General features: G+C 50.6%; 2 protein-coding genes and 1 long non-coding RNA gene across 6 annotated transcripts in view; 1 reads left to right on the forward strand and 2 right to left on the reverse strand.

Annotated features, from left to right (window-relative positions):
- Positions 1 to 1063: 1063 nt before the first annotated feature.
- CASQ1 (calsequestrin 1) lies at positions 1064 to 12011 on the reverse strand. The gene is made up of 11 exons (XM_001115441.5): positions 11424 to 12011; positions 9536 to 9620; positions 8597 to 8697; positions 7406 to 7517; positions 6958 to 7031; positions 6471 to 6601; positions 4959 to 5004; positions 4156 to 4210; positions 3883 to 3983; positions 3020 to 3094; positions 1064 to 1711 (listed from the first exon to the last, which is right to left on the reverse strand). Exons 1-11 carry the CDS (start codon positions 11700 to 11702, stop codon positions 1574 to 1576), a joined length of 1197 nt encoding a protein of 398 aa, XP_001115441.3. The 5' UTR covers positions 11703 to 12011; the 3' UTR covers positions 1064 to 1573.
- On the forward strand, positions 9122 to 14505 carry LOC114670176 (uncharacterized). 2 transcript variants are annotated; one of them, XR_013396291.1, is made up of 4 exons: positions 9122 to 9285; positions 10747 to 10861; positions 12005 to 12227; positions 13315 to 14505. It is a non-coding gene; the product is annotated as an uncharacterized LOC114670176 (long non-coding RNA). The 2 variants fall into 2 exon arrangements; XR_013396290.1 differs by lacking the exons at positions 9122 to 9285; positions 10747 to 10861 and having other exon boundaries at positions 11971 to 12227.
- A 968-nt stretch (positions 14506 to 15473) lies between these two features.
- ATP1A4 (ATPase Na+/K+ transporting subunit alpha 4) overlaps positions 15474 to 15995 on the reverse strand; it is a 35273-nt gene continuing 34751 nt past the window's right edge. For all 3 annotated transcript variants that reach the window (XM_015112951.3, XM_077940600.1, XM_077940608.1), the window contains one exon: positions 15474 to 15780. In XM_015112951.3, coding sequence (XP_014968437.1) covers positions 15752 to 15780 — 29 coding nt within the window. In that variant the 3' untranslated portion in view covers positions 15474 to 15751. The remainder of the gene's footprint in view (positions 15781 to 15995) is intronic.

A 15995-nucleotide genomic window follows, 5' to 3' on the forward strand; every position in this document is an offset into this window, starting at 1 on the left:
CCAACATCACTCCAATTATTGTAACAGTCACTGATTATGGGTTGGGCTCCTTATCTCTGGCATCTCTATCATCTCCCCTCCCCATCCTGCTTATCACTACCAGATTAAATTTTGCCCTGCCTCCTCAGCTGGCAGGATTCAATTCAAACAGCTCTACAACCCAGCCCCATTATGCTTACCCAGCTTCATGGCCACAACTTGAATTTCTCTTCTTGTCTCTCTGGTCTCTGTGCCCCCAATATGACAAACACATCCTGCCAGTGCTTGAAATTTCCACTGACTGAAATGTCTCCTCCTCAGCTCCTTTGTCTGCAACCAAATCCCATTCTTCAATTTAAGGCCTAGCAAAGGCTTACTTCCTTTGTGAAGTCATTAAGCCCACTCTGATCTCTCTTCTGAGTCCATTCTGTTCTTTCCTTTGTTCTTCCTTTAAAAAACATTTATTAAGGACAACTTTTGAGTGTCAGACCCTGTGGACACAAAGAAAAAGCTTGGGTTCCTGCCTTCAAGGGGCTCACAATTGAGTAGGGAAGACAGACATGTAAATGAAGAACAATAATAGACTATGCTGAGTACTGGAATGGAAGTGCAACAGGAACTCAGAAAAGGTCATTGCTGGAGGGGCCACCTCTGGAAAGGCTTCACCAAGGAAGTATAATTGGAGCTCTGTCTTGATGTTCAAATAAGAGCTGCAGAGAGGGTGCTATCGAGCAGTATATAATCACTTAATTACATATTGCTTTGTATTCTTCTTTGATTGTTTAGTATGCTTGTCTTGACTGCTCGGTGAGGCTAATCAGCTCAAGAGCAGGGACAGGCCTGACACTCTCTGTTCTCCCAGAGCCTAACAGTGGCCCTGGACAAACACTATGTGTTCAGAAAAGGCTTGTCGACTTGAAGTAGATAAATAATCCAGGCTTCTCTGGGAAAGCTGCCTGGAGGAACCCCAGCCCCCACTATAAGAGTCCCCCAGCTCATCCCTAGCAAGGCACCCACATCTGAATCCCCTATCAGAGGCCACCTCCTCCTGCCACAGCGGGGAGATTTCACCAACATACACTTGTTCATGCTGCCCCAGATGTCTTTATTGAGGCCTCTCATTTGACCCAAATACATTAACAAGTGATTGCTGAGATACAGTCCCAAACACAGTATCCTCCCTTCCTTCTGGCCAGGGACAGGACAGTCAGAAAGATACAGGATTAGAGAGAGTGGGGGAAAGCTGTGCGTAGATGGAGGGAACAGAACAGAGATGGGGCCCATATATATGGCTAGAGGAGAATCACAAGAAAGAGTATGGAGAGTGATGGAAGAGACACATAATAGATACAAGTAAGTTATGGGATAAGAAACAGAAGTCAGATAAGAGAGAACTGGGCTGATGTCTAGGGAAAAGTAGCTCATTTCCTCATCAAATGAGGGGGATCAGGGTCTCAGCACCCAACGTATAGACCCCAGTTAGCTCTATGGCGGAGAATAACCTAGTCTCTCTGGAGGAACTCAGGGAAGGACAAAGGAAGGCAGGAGAGAGTATGAAAAGACCAGTGGGGTTGAAAGATGGTTGCCATAGCAACTAGTCATCATCATCGTCATCATCGTCATCGTCTTCTGTGTTGATCTCGCCCTCCAGCACATCCTCCAGCCAGTCCTCCAGCTCCTCAGCAGAAGGCAGGTCCTCCTCATCGTCCATTTCCATCCATACGCTATCCGCCTAGGAGATGGCACAGGCAGGGGATGGAAGCTAAGTCCGACCCAGGTCTTGGGATCTGTGCTCCCACTCACTGTACTCTGTACATCCTTCCCTACATCCTCATTCCCTTCCTTCCATCTGCCAGTGGCCAGAGAAACTGTCCAGGTGAAGGTGTGGGTTAGAATAGTGACAGGTGAGAGTGGGAAGAAAAGGTGGATTGGCAAACAGAGCTTCTCCCTTCAATCTGTCTTCTATGCTCTTTACACATTGAACTTCCCTATCATGCCTTTGGTACAAAACCACTGGCAGCTCTTCATGGCCTATAAGAATAAAGTTAGCAACTCTTCCAACATTCAGGATGTTTTTTTCTTTTCTAAAAGAGACAGGGTCTCACTCTATTGCCCAGGCTCAAGTGCAGAGGTGCAGTCATGGCTCACTGCAGCCTTGAACACCTGGGCTCAAGTGATTCTCCTGCCTTGGCCTCCCAAAATGCTGAGATTACAGGCCTGAGCCACCACCTCGGCCCCAGGGCTTTTCATAACCTGCTTTTCAAGTACCATTCTCAGTGACCTCTAGACTCTCAACAATAAAAATCTACCTGCCTTTTCCGGGAACCTGATATTCATTTTCCTGTTTTGAACTTTTGATCTTGTTTTTCCTTCAGTTTGGAACTGACTTCCCTGAATCATCACTTGTTGAAATCGTATACATTGTATAATCTCCATTTTGAATGTCACTTGTTCTTAAACTTTTCTCTGATTCTGTTAAGCAGAAATCAATGTGATTCCTGTGTCTTATTTTATTTGTATCATTATTTTAAAGTTTATCAGATCTGGCCTTGTAGTTAATGGAATACTTGCCTCTCCAATTAGTCTGAGAATTCTATGAAAGTAGAGACTGTGGCTCATTCAGTTCAACTTAGCAGTTTTGAAGCACCTACTGTGTGTGCATGAGAAGACTTCTGCCCTGAACAAGCTCAAAAATCGACTGGAAGAGACAGACATAATACATAAATAGCCATTTAAATGTCATGTTCTCAATGGCTAATGAGCCCTGGGAATGCCAGGGAGGGAATGATTCTAATGGGAGATCTGGAAAGACTTCACAGAGGAGAAAGGATTTGCACTGGGCCTTGAAGGATGAGCCACTGATTCCAACATGTGGGACAGGGCCACATTCAGATCCTAAGTCTCCCCCTCCATCCAGCCACTAGACTGGGCATGTCTGTGTCTTGTGAGAAGGGCCCAACTCCTAGTTAGCAGAGAGGAGGAGAGCTAGCTATGCTGGGAAGTAGAGTCAAGGGTCCAGGTATGAGGACAGGAAACTCACATCAGTAACATTGACGACTCCTATTTGCGGGGCTGACAAGTCGATGTCAAACGTCTTCTCCCAGTATGGGACCAGCTGTAGAGAGATCCAAATACGGCAACTTAATGGATGCTAAGAGCACAGGAATCCAGGAGGATGAGTGCGAGGGTCAGCCCAGGGATGGAGATGGGACAACATGAACTGGCAGTGGATGGGGACAGGTCCAGCTGTGAGGGCATCAAGGCAATGGGTAGAACTAAACAGCGAAAAAGGAGAAATCCTCAAGGGAGAGCATCGGGAGGGTCAGCCAGGCATACTGGCCCCTCTTTTCTAAGGAAAACTAGATAGGAAACCCTGCTCTGATCCTGGATCAGATCCTTGTGTTCAAGGTCAAGTCACTTCTCTCTGGCCCTCCGATCTTACATTTCTGAAATAAGGCAAGTATACCTGGTAAGTGCCAATGCGTCTCACGTTTCTCTTTGTTCTTTCAGGTACTCATTCAACAATGAGTGCTAGGTGTTAGGAATGTAGCTGAGAACAAAATCATCTCCTGAAACATGGAATCTCTGTGCTATGATTCTATGATGGAGTGTGTAGAGCCATATGCAGGGCTATTGTGCCTCCAAACACTGGTTTTCTTTAGGAGTCAGCCCTAGCACCTGAGCTTCTGCTTCTGGGAATCGTGTGTGATGTCCCGTCCTATTTCCCCTTGCTCAGGATGCCCTCCATGCCAACAGTGCCCTTAAGCATGCAACACACATACCCTCCCAGGGCCCCCCAGCTAGAAGCTGGGGATAGGAACTCTGAAACAAAGCCCTCACTAAGAAGATGCCACAGTCCAAGTCCCTGCCTTAGGATAGCAGTGCCTGAGCTGTGCCTCTTACCAGGGGGAAGTCATCAGGGTCAATCCAGATGATGCTAAGATCTGGGTTGTCAGTGTTATCTTGGGCCACAGCCTTGAGAGTCTCTAAGAACTCGAAACCATCTTGGAGGGAACACAAGTGCAAGGTGTGAGGTGTATGAAGAGGAAAGGGACCCAGATGAAACAGGAGTGCAGAGCTACCTCCCTGCTCCCCAAGCTTCACATGTCTAGCCCTAGGCTGTTTGCAAACTCCCAGGAAAACCTCCGAGTGTCCAACCCAGTATTCCTCCCTCACCAGGATCAGCTTCCTCTGCGAAGGCCACAATGTGGATTCCATCCATATCATCCTCCTGTCGGGCGGTAAGAAGGAGAACAGGGTTTTGGAGAAGACCTTACTATACTCCCGGAAGTTGGGGAGCCCAGAACAGATCCTAGATGTTCACTGAACCTCAATTTTGTGGAAGTCCAGCTTCGGGACCAGATATATTCTTTTGTTTTCTGGTTTTTTTTTTTTTTTTGAGACGGAGTTTCGCTCTGTCGCCCAAGCTAGAGTGCAATGGCACGATCTCGGCTCACTGCCACCTCTGCCTCCCAGGTTCAAGCGATTCTCCTGCCTCAGCCTCCCGAGTAGCTGAGATTACAGGCATGCGCCACCACACCTGGCTAATTTTATATTTTTAGTAGAGATGGGGTTTCACCATGCTGGTCAGGCTAGTCTCGAACTCCTGACCTCAGATGATCCGCCTCCCTCAGTCTCCCAAGGTGCTGGGATTACAGGCGTAAGCCACTGCACCTGGCCAGATATATTCTTGTGATGGTGACCTTTTTCCAAGTGACACTCCTTTCAGCTCCAAAGCCCCACACTTCCTCTGATAATCCCTTTATCCCCAGGCTTGAGGCTCCTCCCTTGTCATCTTCAGTTATGTCTGTCTCCCATTTCCTCATACATTCTTCAGCGTAGAAATCCTTCAACTGCTGCTAGTGCACTGTTTTTTCTACAAATGGGCCTGAGGAGCAGCAGGGTGGGATTTTGCTAGGACTTGAGTCTTCTAGCACTCCTGCTTCCCTGAGGGCCTGACCCTGGCCGGGGGCACTCACCCAGGTCTCATACATACTCTCTGGCTTCAGTTTCCTCAGGGTTGATCTAGAAGAGACAGACAGTGTCATTACTCAGTGGGTTAGAAGTACGCCCCCTCCAGAGGGTCCCGTAGCAGAGGCTGCCTCTAGGTCAGGCCCAGGGCACAGACAGCTTGTAGCCTAGAACAAAGCCATCTGGCAAGGCCTCAACTCTGGGCACCAGGCCCAGCTCACTGCATGGTTAAAGCGGTGAGAGAGGGGAGGGTGGGCAAAGGGACTGGAAGAGAGACTCTGGGGAGAAAGGCAAGAACTGGACATCAATGTATTCATTAATGTATTCATTCATTCACTCAGTCACTATGATTGAGTACCCGATATGTTCTAAGCACTATGCTGGGTGCTGGGTACAGTTGAACCAGGCAAGCATGTTCCTGCCTTGATGAAGGGAGCCAGCAGTATGGGAGAGAGTAACTACTGTTTATACTGGTGATTGGATATTTCCAGCTGTGGACTACTAGGAAGGAAGGGAATTATGTGTAAGTGCCGGGCAGGGTTATTCAACCTCAGCACTATTGCCATTTGGAGCCAGATAATTCTTTGAAGTAGGGGGCTGTCCTGTGCACTGTAGAATGTTTAGCAGTATCCCTGGCCTCTATCCGCTAAATACTAGTAGCACTCTGCACAACCAAAAATGTGTCTAGACATTGCCAAACATCCTTCAGAGGGCAAAAACCTATGCCCACATCGCCACTCCTTCCTACCTTTTAGAGAACCATTGGTTTAGGGTATATTGTATTAGAAAGAACACGGGGCCGGGTGCAGTGGCTCATGCCTATAATCCCAGCACTTTGGGAGACCAAGGCAGGCGGATCACTTGAGGTCAGGAGTTTGAGACTAGCCTGGCCAGCATAGTGAAACCTCATCTCTGCTAAAAAATACAAAAATTAGTCAGATGTGGTGACGGGCCTGTAATTCCAGTTACTTGGGAGACTGAGGCAGGAGAATCGCTTGAACCTGGGAGGCGGAGGCTGCAGTGAGCCAAGATGGCGCCACTGCACTCCAGCCTAGGGGATAGAGTAAGACTCGGTCTTGGAAAAAAAAAAAAAAGAACAAACATGGGACACATCAGGGTTAAAATCCCAGCTCTGACACTTATTACCTGTAGAACCTTTCACTGAGGTTAAAAGGGCTTAATATAATCATAGAGATGGAAAGCACCTTGCAGTTCCTGGCCGGCCACAGGCAGTCAACACTCATTTGTTGACAGAGATTATTTAAGTCTCAATCAACCTCACACTGAATTATACATATGTATGAAGGACCTTCTTCTTGTAGAGCTCAGGGCTAAGTACTGGGGTGTAAAATAGTGTGCAAAATTATCAGTGTATCAGAGAGCACTGGTGCCCAACGTGTATTCATCTCCAGGCAAGACTGGCTTCCCAGTTGGCTAAGCTTTCCCCAGCCCATCTCACGCAGTGTGTTCTAGCCCAAGGAGGAGCCGACCCCACTCAGAGGGTTGCCCTTGGTCCCCACCTCCTGTGCTCCTCCACGAAGTTGACAATCTCCTCTTCACTATTGGGTTTGTCTGGGATGGTCACCGGCTCTTCCATGAAGGCTTCATAGAAATCAATCTCATTCAACTTCAGGGTCAGCTTCTTTGCCACCTTTGGGAGAGGGGGTAGGAGGGGAGTGGAGCAGGAGACACAGGGTCATGTTGAGAAGCAGTATTATGGGGGAACAAATATTAGGAAGGGAGTCAGAAAGCTGGGATCCTTGTCACTGCCACTGTGACACTTGACAAGTGTCTTAACTTCTCTAGGGTTGGGTTTAACATGAGACGGGTTTTAGATCATCTAAAGCCCTTCTTCAGCTCTAAATCTATGGAGTGGGAGGAGCCGGGGTGGGGTAGGGAGTGCCAGTGCGTAGGAAGGGACTAGGTCAGCCATCGATTCTGGGAGAGGAAGGTGGAGGACAGCTTCGGGACATGAGGGAGAACCAATACAGCTGTGGCGAGGAGAACCTTGCTGTCGAAGGTGGCGAAGAAGGGGATGTAGGGATGAAACTCCTCAGCTGCATCCTCGAAGGCTTTGTAATCTGTAGGGGGAATGCAGAGTCGGTCTCTCGGGAAACCAGGGTCTGCCAGGGAATCATCCCCCACTACCGTCCCCAGTTCTTTGCAGGCGGGGTTCATTTTGAGACCCAGCCCCTCTAGTTCTTTGAGAGTGAGGGGAAGGTGGGATACTGGAGGTGCTTGTCTGGGAACTCCCAGAGTACAGGGGGTTCAGGTGCTTGCCTGGGAACCCCCAGAGTACAGGGAGGTCAGAGCTGTTGATGGTGCCGACCACAGCCAGAGGAAGAGGTGGGAAGTGCGGAGGTAGAGGCTGAGACACTGGGTGACATGGGGAGGTGGGAGGATGGGTGAGATGGGGATCCAGGGAGGGGTACAGTGGAGTCTGAGGGTTACCCACGCTCTGAGTCTTTGCTCTTGAAGTAGCCAATGAGTTTGATCTCATCCTCAATATTCTCAAATGCCTGCAGCTCTCGTTCACCTTCAATCAATTCCACAGGGTCCTCTAGGACCTGAAAGAGGAGGACATTGCAGGAAGAGGGTTTCTATCCTTGAGTAGAACCAGAAAGGGACCTAGGGAAAAGAAGGCTGGGGACCTGGAGGAGGGGGCTAGATGTTGACAGTGTGTGCGTGTGTGTGTATTGTGTGCAATGTGTGCAGAGTGTGTGGTGTGCATGTGTGGTGTGTGTGTGTGCATGTGATATATATGCATGGTGGGTGTGTGGTATGTATATCATCTGTGTGTGATGTGTGTCGATGGTATGTGTGTGGTGTGCATATGGTGCGTATGCGTACTGTGTGCTATGTAGGTGATGTGTGGTCTACTGTGTGCATGTGTGGCATGTGTGTGATGTGTGTGAATGTGTGTGGTGTGTGTGCATCTGTGTAGTGTGTGTGCATGTGTGGTGTGCATGTATATGTGTGCATGTGGTGTGTGTGTGCATGTTTGGTGTGTGTGCATGTGATATATCTGGTGGGTGTGTTGTATGTATATGATGTGTGTGTGGTGTGTATGGATGGTGTGTGTGTGGTGTGTGTAGTGTGTGTGTGGTGTGCGTATGCATAGTGTGTGGCATGCAGGTGGTATGTGGCCTATTGTGTGCATGTGTGGCATATGTGTGATGTGTGTGCATGTGTGTAGTGTTTGTACATGTGTGGTGTGTGTAGTACGTGCATGTGTGTGGCATGTATGTGGTGTGTGTGCATGTGTGGTGTGTGTGGTGTACGTGCATGTGGTGTGTGATGTGTGTGGAGTGTGTGGTGTGCATGTGTGGTGTGTGTGCATGTGATATGTGTGGTGGTGGGTGTGTGGTATGTATATGATGTGTGTGTGGTGTGTGTAGTGTGTGTGGTGTGCATGTGGTGCATATGTGTAGTGTGTGGTATGTAGGTGATGTGTGGCCTATTGTGTGCATGTGCGTCCATGTGTGTGGTGTGTATGCAGGTGGTGTGTGTGCGTGTGGTGTGTGTGCATGTGGTGTATGTGTGTGCGTGTGGTGTGTGTGTGCAGTGTCAGGTTGGGGTTGGTAGGGACTAGGGGGCAGGCAGTGGAGTTTTCAAGCAAAGCCGTCAGGTCCAGGAGAGTCCTTACATCAAGCAGAAACTCCACGATGGTGTCAGCAGAAAACTCGCCATCGTACTCAATGACTTCATCTCCCTTGAATACATACACGCTGTCCACTTCAGTTAGGCCTAGGGAGTGAGCCAGGGCGAGTGAGCCATGATCCCAGGCTTCCCACAGATCCAAGGTCCAAATCCTGGGCCACAGCCCATTTGATAATCACCGGGGCCCCACATGCTCCACCACATGAGCCCGCTGCCCCCCCCACCTCCTCTGACCCCGAGGCCTACAGGCCTGATGTCTCTGCTGCTGGATTTAGCCCAGGAGGCCAGCCTGGCCCCAGGGCTTTCTAGGGAGGAGCTGGGGGATCAGGTAGGGGGAGGGGAGGGAATAGAGAGGTGTAGATTCTAGCAGTATTTCTCCCCTTCTCTGACTGCCACGACTAGGAGATGAGTATTCATGCCACCCCCTCTGAGGACTCCAGTAGCTGGTTCCCAGTCAAGCTCTTTAATTGCTATTACTGACCAGATGACTTCATTATTACTAACCACCCCTCCCCCATCCATGTCCAGAATCCCGTCTCAAGCCTGTGCTTCCCCCTGGTGGCTCGCTGCTGTAACAACCATGGCTCTGTAGGGGAGGAGTTGGAAGCGGAGTTTGCAGAGGTCTGGCCAGCCCAGCCTGTATTCCTTTGCTCCAGCACCTACCATGTTTTTTAGGTAAGTATAAATAAGGCCTCCCCCACCTCTTTCTGGGATTTGAGCATGGAACTTGATAAGGAATAGAGAGCCAGAGTCTCCCAGCCATAACCCTCCCAACTTCATATTTTCTCACCCCCTCTTTCAGAATAGACATAAATCTGAGATTTCCAAGCCCCTCAGATCCCAAGGTCTGTCTGACAAGTCCTCCGCCCTAAGCCTCCCTTGGTCTCAATGCCACCTTCCCCTCCCCTGCCCTGCCCTCTCTTACCCAGTTTCTTGGCCACAGCTGCATCCTTCTCAGAGTCTACCAGCCCGAAGCCAACACCCTTGTCTTCTAGGACTTGGGCTGCTAACTGGAGGGAAGGATTATGATGAAAATTAGCCCCTGGAATTTTTATTATACCCTATTCTCCCTCTCATGCTTTCAGGTTGGGTCAGTAGAGGTGCAAGAGATATAAGAGTTGACCTTGACCCTTTGCTGAGATCCAGAATATCCCCCAGATTCCCTACAGTCACACAGTTCTGTTTTTGGCTCAACTTAGTTCATGAATATTGATTGCTCGTTTGCAATGTGCTTATTATGTTGGACTTAAAGACACTGCACTCAATACTTCCTAGTGCCTGAGAGGTGCTGAGGATTCTGGTTTCAGAGTGACTGAGGGCCCCTTCCCTCCTTCAGGGTTGAGCCCTGCATTCCATCCTGGTCAAGTCACACCTGGAGGTCCCTGTACCTGGTCAAGGGCCAAGCTCAGTGTGGGGTTGATCTTGGAAGTCCCTGAGATTCTTCAGAATGACTCCCAATGGGAAGAATTTTGGAGGGTGGGAGGGTAGTGGTGGGTCTGGTCATGTTGCTGAGGAGTGGGGAAGGCCAGAGAGCTGAGAGAAGAGGTCACTATTTGTCATCCCCCAGAGGGAGAGAGACTGACGATGACTGGACAGTTCTCCCCATCAGGGCCCAACTTTCCCCTTCCACACTCTACTTCAGCCTGTCCTTAGGCTGTGGACAGTCACTCCTGGAGGTCCCTGCCGCCGTAAGTCGTCCAGCTTAGCATTCAACCCTGATTCTCTCTGTTGTGGGCACAGCTTGCAGCTCTACCCCCACTCAGCACAGACTCAGGCACTGTGATTCTCAGAGGGGCGGGGAAGGGAGGCGGTTGGCAGGTGGATGGCCAGGGATACTGAGCAGTCAGGATAAAAATACTCGGCTCATTAATCAGATGGCAGGTTCTAGCACCCAGCAGGGGTGTACAAAATGAGAGCCTGTGGTTCTGGTGTCTCACCCTGAAATGCTCCACGCTCTGGACGAGCTGAGTCCTATCTGCATGCCAAGCCAGAGAAGGGGCCACAGGAGCTTGGACAAGAAAACTCACACATCCCAGCTCCTAAAGGGGTGTGTACGACCACATAGCCCCGTCATTCCCAAACATAGGTTTTTTTTTTCTTTTCTCATGATAACTCGTTTCTCCTTTGGGCCTGAAGTCATTTTGGAGGTGAGAAGGCTCTTCCCACAAAGAGAAGATTGGGGAAGACATTCTGACACCTCCAGCAACCATAAGAAATTTTCCAGTGAAGGCATCCGGCTCATCCAATGGAGGCAAATGGGGAATTAGGGAGGGGGAAGAAAGAGGGGGGGGACTGGGAGTCCAGTGGGAGGCATGATCTCTAGAAGATACTTAAACATGGCACGCAAGTATCATAACATTTACATTTACACTCAATTTGGATTTCTTTGGGGTGCAGCCCCTGAAGTATATGGAGAGATGTGTTCTGGCTAAGTGGATGGGTGTGGTAGGGGAGTGCAATATACACTGCTGTTCTCCCCTGGCCCTCCAAGTACCTTTTTCCCTCCCCCCCCCCCCAACGTCCTAGCGAAACCTAAGTCAAATACTACCAGCCTCCTACAGCAGGGAGGGGAGTTCTTCCGGCAGCACCCCCACTAAAGGATTACCTAACGACGACAGTACTTTGAGGTTCCTGAGACTCTGCTTCTCATTTGACTAAAGCCACATGCCACTTGCGTCCTGTTGGTCAAGACAGGGGTCCTACCGCACTGCCCCTTGCCCCCAGATCCCATCCTCAAAGAGCTGGGATGTAGGATAGGGGATTCCAGAGAGGGGCCAGACATGCTTTGCAGGCCTGCAGTGCCCCCAACTCACCTCCAGGATCAGCTCCTCCATCTCAAATTGTCTTTGTGAGGCCTTGTCATCCTCGGGGGGTTCATGGTAGAGGAGTGCCAGCACCTCATACTTCTTGAACACATTCTTGTAGTTCTTTGCATTGACATTGATCACACGGTCCACACCATCGTATTCAGGGAAGTCCAGCCCTTCCTCCCCCTGTACCCCTGACTTGGGTGTCGCTAGCACCAGCAGCAGCAGCAGTGCCAGCCGCAGGCCCGGCACAGCTCTGGGCCCCATCCTGCCTGTAGCACTCATGGAGGCAGTGGGATCTGGGTTGGCTCTCCTGGTCCAGAAGAGGTTAGCTGGGGTAGGGAGGGGCCCCTGGGTCCCAGATTCTGAGTTAGAGGCTCAAGTGGGAGGGGGGATTGGGGAATGGCCCAGAGCAGTGGACAGAGGACACTGCTGAGTCCTGGAGAAACTGCCGACAGAGCCAAGGGAAAAAGGGTCAGGAGGAGGAATAGGAGCAGGGGGCGGGGAGGGAACCGGAGCTGCCCCCTTAAATTGGCACCCCTCAGTCCCCACCTGGTCCTGTCTAAATATGTCTCCATGGTTGGCAGGAGAGACGGATAACCTTCTGAGGCCAGGACAGCTCCATGTGGGCCGAAATCCTCCCACCTCCTACACTTCTACCCCAGGCTCCCAGGGGCTCCTTCCCTCCCCCTCCTCTGGTGTCCAGGGCACCTCAGCCCTGGTCCCCATGCTGGCCTAAGAGCTCATCGCCATATTAAGAAAGGAAAAGGAGAGATGCCGGAGCTAAAAATAAGACCAGATGAGTCGGAGGTAAATGAAGCTGGGGCTGGGGGAGGGGAGGAATAAGGGTAATTAGGGAGGGCCGAGGGTAGGGCAAGGGTAATTAGAAGTTAAATGCAGTGGAGAGGAGGAGCTAACGGGGTCAGAGGCTAAATTGATAATATAGGGTAAAAGGGGGCACATGTGGTGTTGGCTGTATGTCCTCAAGCCTGGGAATCTTCTGTAGGTGAAGTCTGATTCTGATTCTTTGATCCTGTGTAGGAGAGTGGGGCAATGAAAGTGCAAGCCAGGCTGCAGGAAAGAGACCCCCCTCCACTTTCTTTTAAAGAATCAGGACCAAGGATGAGGTCATTCTCTGAATAAAAGATGGAGCCGCGTCCAAGACTGGCGACCTGGCTCAGCTCCAGCCAGTTTCCTTTGCTTCACTCAGCACTCCTAACTTGGGAATGCAGGGAAGGACAGGGCTGACCCGGATCCTGTCCTGTAGAGATGTGGGTTTGGGGTTTCTCTGCCCATACAGCCCACAGTGAGAAGGGAACTGTCATTTGGTTGCCACCTGTGTGTGCACTCCCTCCCCTGATCCTATGGGACTCAGTTTTCTGGGGCACAGTGGGAAGGGAGGTTTTCCCAGGCTGCCTGCTTCCAAGGAGAGTGAATAGCTACTATTTATTCCCACGTCTTTGACAAGACAAAGAGGATCAGTTACTGACACTAGGGCAAAAAAAATTAACATTAGGTAAGCATGAAGAGGTGAACCCTGTGCCCTGAACCAAGACTGATGATTAATTCTGTGCACCCGAGATCCGAAGCAGAGTTGGGCAGGCAGGGGCTTAAACTTCTGGATCCAGCTTGGGGGTGAGGACAGAGTAGTGAGTTTAACTCTGGATACGTAGGAAGGAAGGATCCTCTTCATGGCCCTCCAGGGTTCTTACTATGCACAGGTAAACTGAGGCATGAGGGAGACCATAGAGGGTCAGATCAAAGTCACATGCTGCCACCGCACCCTGAGGTATCTCTGATTCTAGAGAGAGAGTGCCGGTTTTTTGTGTTTGTTTTTGCATCCAGGGAGGGGCATGTAATTATGTTAGCAGAATAACTTTTCCACATGTCTGTGCAGTGGACCTTACACAGCTAAACAAGAAGGCCACAGAAAATCTCAAAAGCATGGCAGGAGTGAGGCCAAGAGGGACAGCTGTCACTGTAGTAGGAGAGGTCGGAGCTAGCCTAAGCACAGCACATTGGAGCTGAAGAGACCTCGGAAGCCCATCTTCTGGTCTCCCTGAAGAGTGACTAATGTGGGAAAGCACCATGGCCAGAGGAAGACAGCCAGGTGAGATGGGGAGGCCTGGCCAGAAGCAGATGACCTAGGTGATGTCCAGCCCCGATTTCTCACTTCTGCATTCCAGGGGAGGAGGGAGACACTGGGACAGAGATGCTGGAATATAAAACTTGTTCCATCTTGAATCTGACCTTTTGTACCCCCAAGAGTGTGAGATGGGACTCTGATGGCGAGTCTGCTCCATCTCCTAGTCCTTTCCTACAGCTACCGGACATTGCCATCCATCCCATTCCCTCTCGTTGCCCTCTCTGGCTCCAGTCCCACCCTTCCCCTTCCCAGCGCCCGTCCCTGCTGCTCTCTCTCTTGATGCTTCACTCTCTCTACTTTCTACTCAGTCTCCTTTCCTTCAGGCCCTTGGACTTGAGAAGCCTCAACCACTGGTATCAAATGACCGTGAGGTGGGGCCTCTGTATTTTTAACCCATCAGACACCTGAAGCTCCTGCTAATGAAACCTGAGGAGCTGGCCCCTCTGTGCTCCCGCTTCCCACCTCACTCACATATACCCTGGACCACTGATCTTTCAGGGTCTGGTTCAGCCATGTCAGCAACTGGGGAAGGACCCCAGGCTGATATAGCACTGTCCCTAGGAGACCTTGTGTTGGAAGAGGGAGGAGAAGAGGGAGAGAGACCTCTGAGGAGGGGCCTGATGTAGGGAAAATGGCAGGCAATACTCATGATGGCCTTCTCCTTGCTAGCCCATGGCCCCTCATCCTCCAGACCCACCCCGGGTCCTTCCCCATCACTAGCCTATTTTTTTTGTTGTTGTTGTTTTGTTTGCTTTGTTTTTGTGTATTTTTGACCCAGCCCTCACTGAAAGACTAGTCTGAAAGTGATTAAGGGCACATGTTCTGAAAACTGACAGACCTTGGTTTCTTCTTGGATAACATGGAGTGTGTGGTAGGGAAATATTTATGTGACTTACTTGATGGTGTATATAAAGCCCTCGTCCCAGTGTTAGGCATAATGTGCTGACTCCTAGTACGTGTGTTTTGTTTTGGATAATAGCTGATGGTTTTCCCCTGGCTTTCTTTAGCATTTCTCTTCCACCCTGTAGACATTGGCACAGCCAATGGTCTACTCTGAAAGAGGCCTGAGAATGAACTGACCCACATGGCACGGTGAAGGGGCTCACAGAGCAAAAGTGAATGAGCGGGTGAAGGGGAAGGAAGAAATGCTGAGATGAAGAGGGGCAGGAGAGAAAGGCCCCCCAGGACTTTTCACTCATCTGAGAAGGCACCTGGGCCCAGGCACAGAGGCCAGGTTCTTGGGAAAGTCCATCACCCCATGCAGAGCGCGGGCAGCTGCTTTACCTACAGTAAAGGCCACAGGGATTCAGAAAGTCTTGTTATAGCCTCTATCTCAAGGTTACACCAGAGAAAACAGGCTGAGGGTCAGAATGGGGTTGAGGAGTCCTGATGACAGAGGGCAGGGACCACCAGTATGCCTGGAGTCTGTCCCTCCTACCTGTCCCTTTCTCAGATGAGGGACACCACTCAGCACATGACCGTTCCCAAGTCATTTAACCTCTCCGGACTTCAGGCTTTTCACTGATGCAGTCTGATCTCTTCTAGCACCACAGCGCTGTGGTCTGCAAGCTGGTCTCACAAACTGCAAGGTGTGGTCGGATGAGTCCACCCCACCCACCCCGTGTGGATGCTGTGGACCCTCTCCTATGTGTGGCTCAGCTGCTCCTCTCTCCCCCACCTTCCATTTCTCTGATCTCAGCTGGAGTTTTGAGGCAGTCACTTGCCCTGTCCTTGCTGTCCAGTGGCTCAGAGAGTGACTTTAAAGGGCAAGGATGCTTGATACTGATCCTATCCCAGCCTTGACTCTGGTCCTTAAAACACTTCCCCAGCCTGGTCATCATGAAGACCTGTGGAGGGAGCTTCACAGTAATCCCCACTCCCCCAATATCAGATTTGACACATCCAGCCGGTGAGGGCTTTTCCAGACATTTACTGTCTAGACTGGCTACAGGATTCAGCAGGACCATGCCCCTCCCTGCAGGGCTCCAGCTAGAGGCAGGCCGGGCTTCCCTTCAGCCCACCTCATCCTCTGCCTGTGATGCCCTCAAGCCAGCCCAGGATTGCCCATCTTTCTCATCCAAGATAATTCATCCTAGTGTCTCAGATGTTGTGTCAAACTTATAATCTCTGGCCCCACCCCAGCTCTCACGACACCCCTGTGTCACAGGAAGCTCTTCCTCTGCTGAGTTCAGTAGTACGTCTCCCTCTCCACCCAGCCTGTGGAAGAGAAGAGGCCAGTGTGAACTGGAAGAAGGGAGGAGAGGCATCCAGGGGAGACAGGCAGAAGGGAAAGCAGGGACAAGGTTGGAGGTGGGAGGTCTGGAACACAGGGCACTGAGGGTCAGATGGAGCAGGCGGGTGCAGCCAAGGGGTGGAGAGGTCTGGGTTCCAGGTGCAGTCAAGGCTGGCAGCGAGGAGGGGAGAAAGTCAGT

This window comes from Macaca mulatta, chromosome 1 (genome assembly GCF_049350105.2).
Source record: "Macaca mulatta isolate MMU2019108-1 chromosome 1, T2T-MMU8v2.0, whole genome shotgun sequence".
Classification (NCBI taxonomy): Eukaryota; Metazoa; Chordata; class Mammalia; order Primates; family Cercopithecidae; genus Macaca; species Macaca mulatta.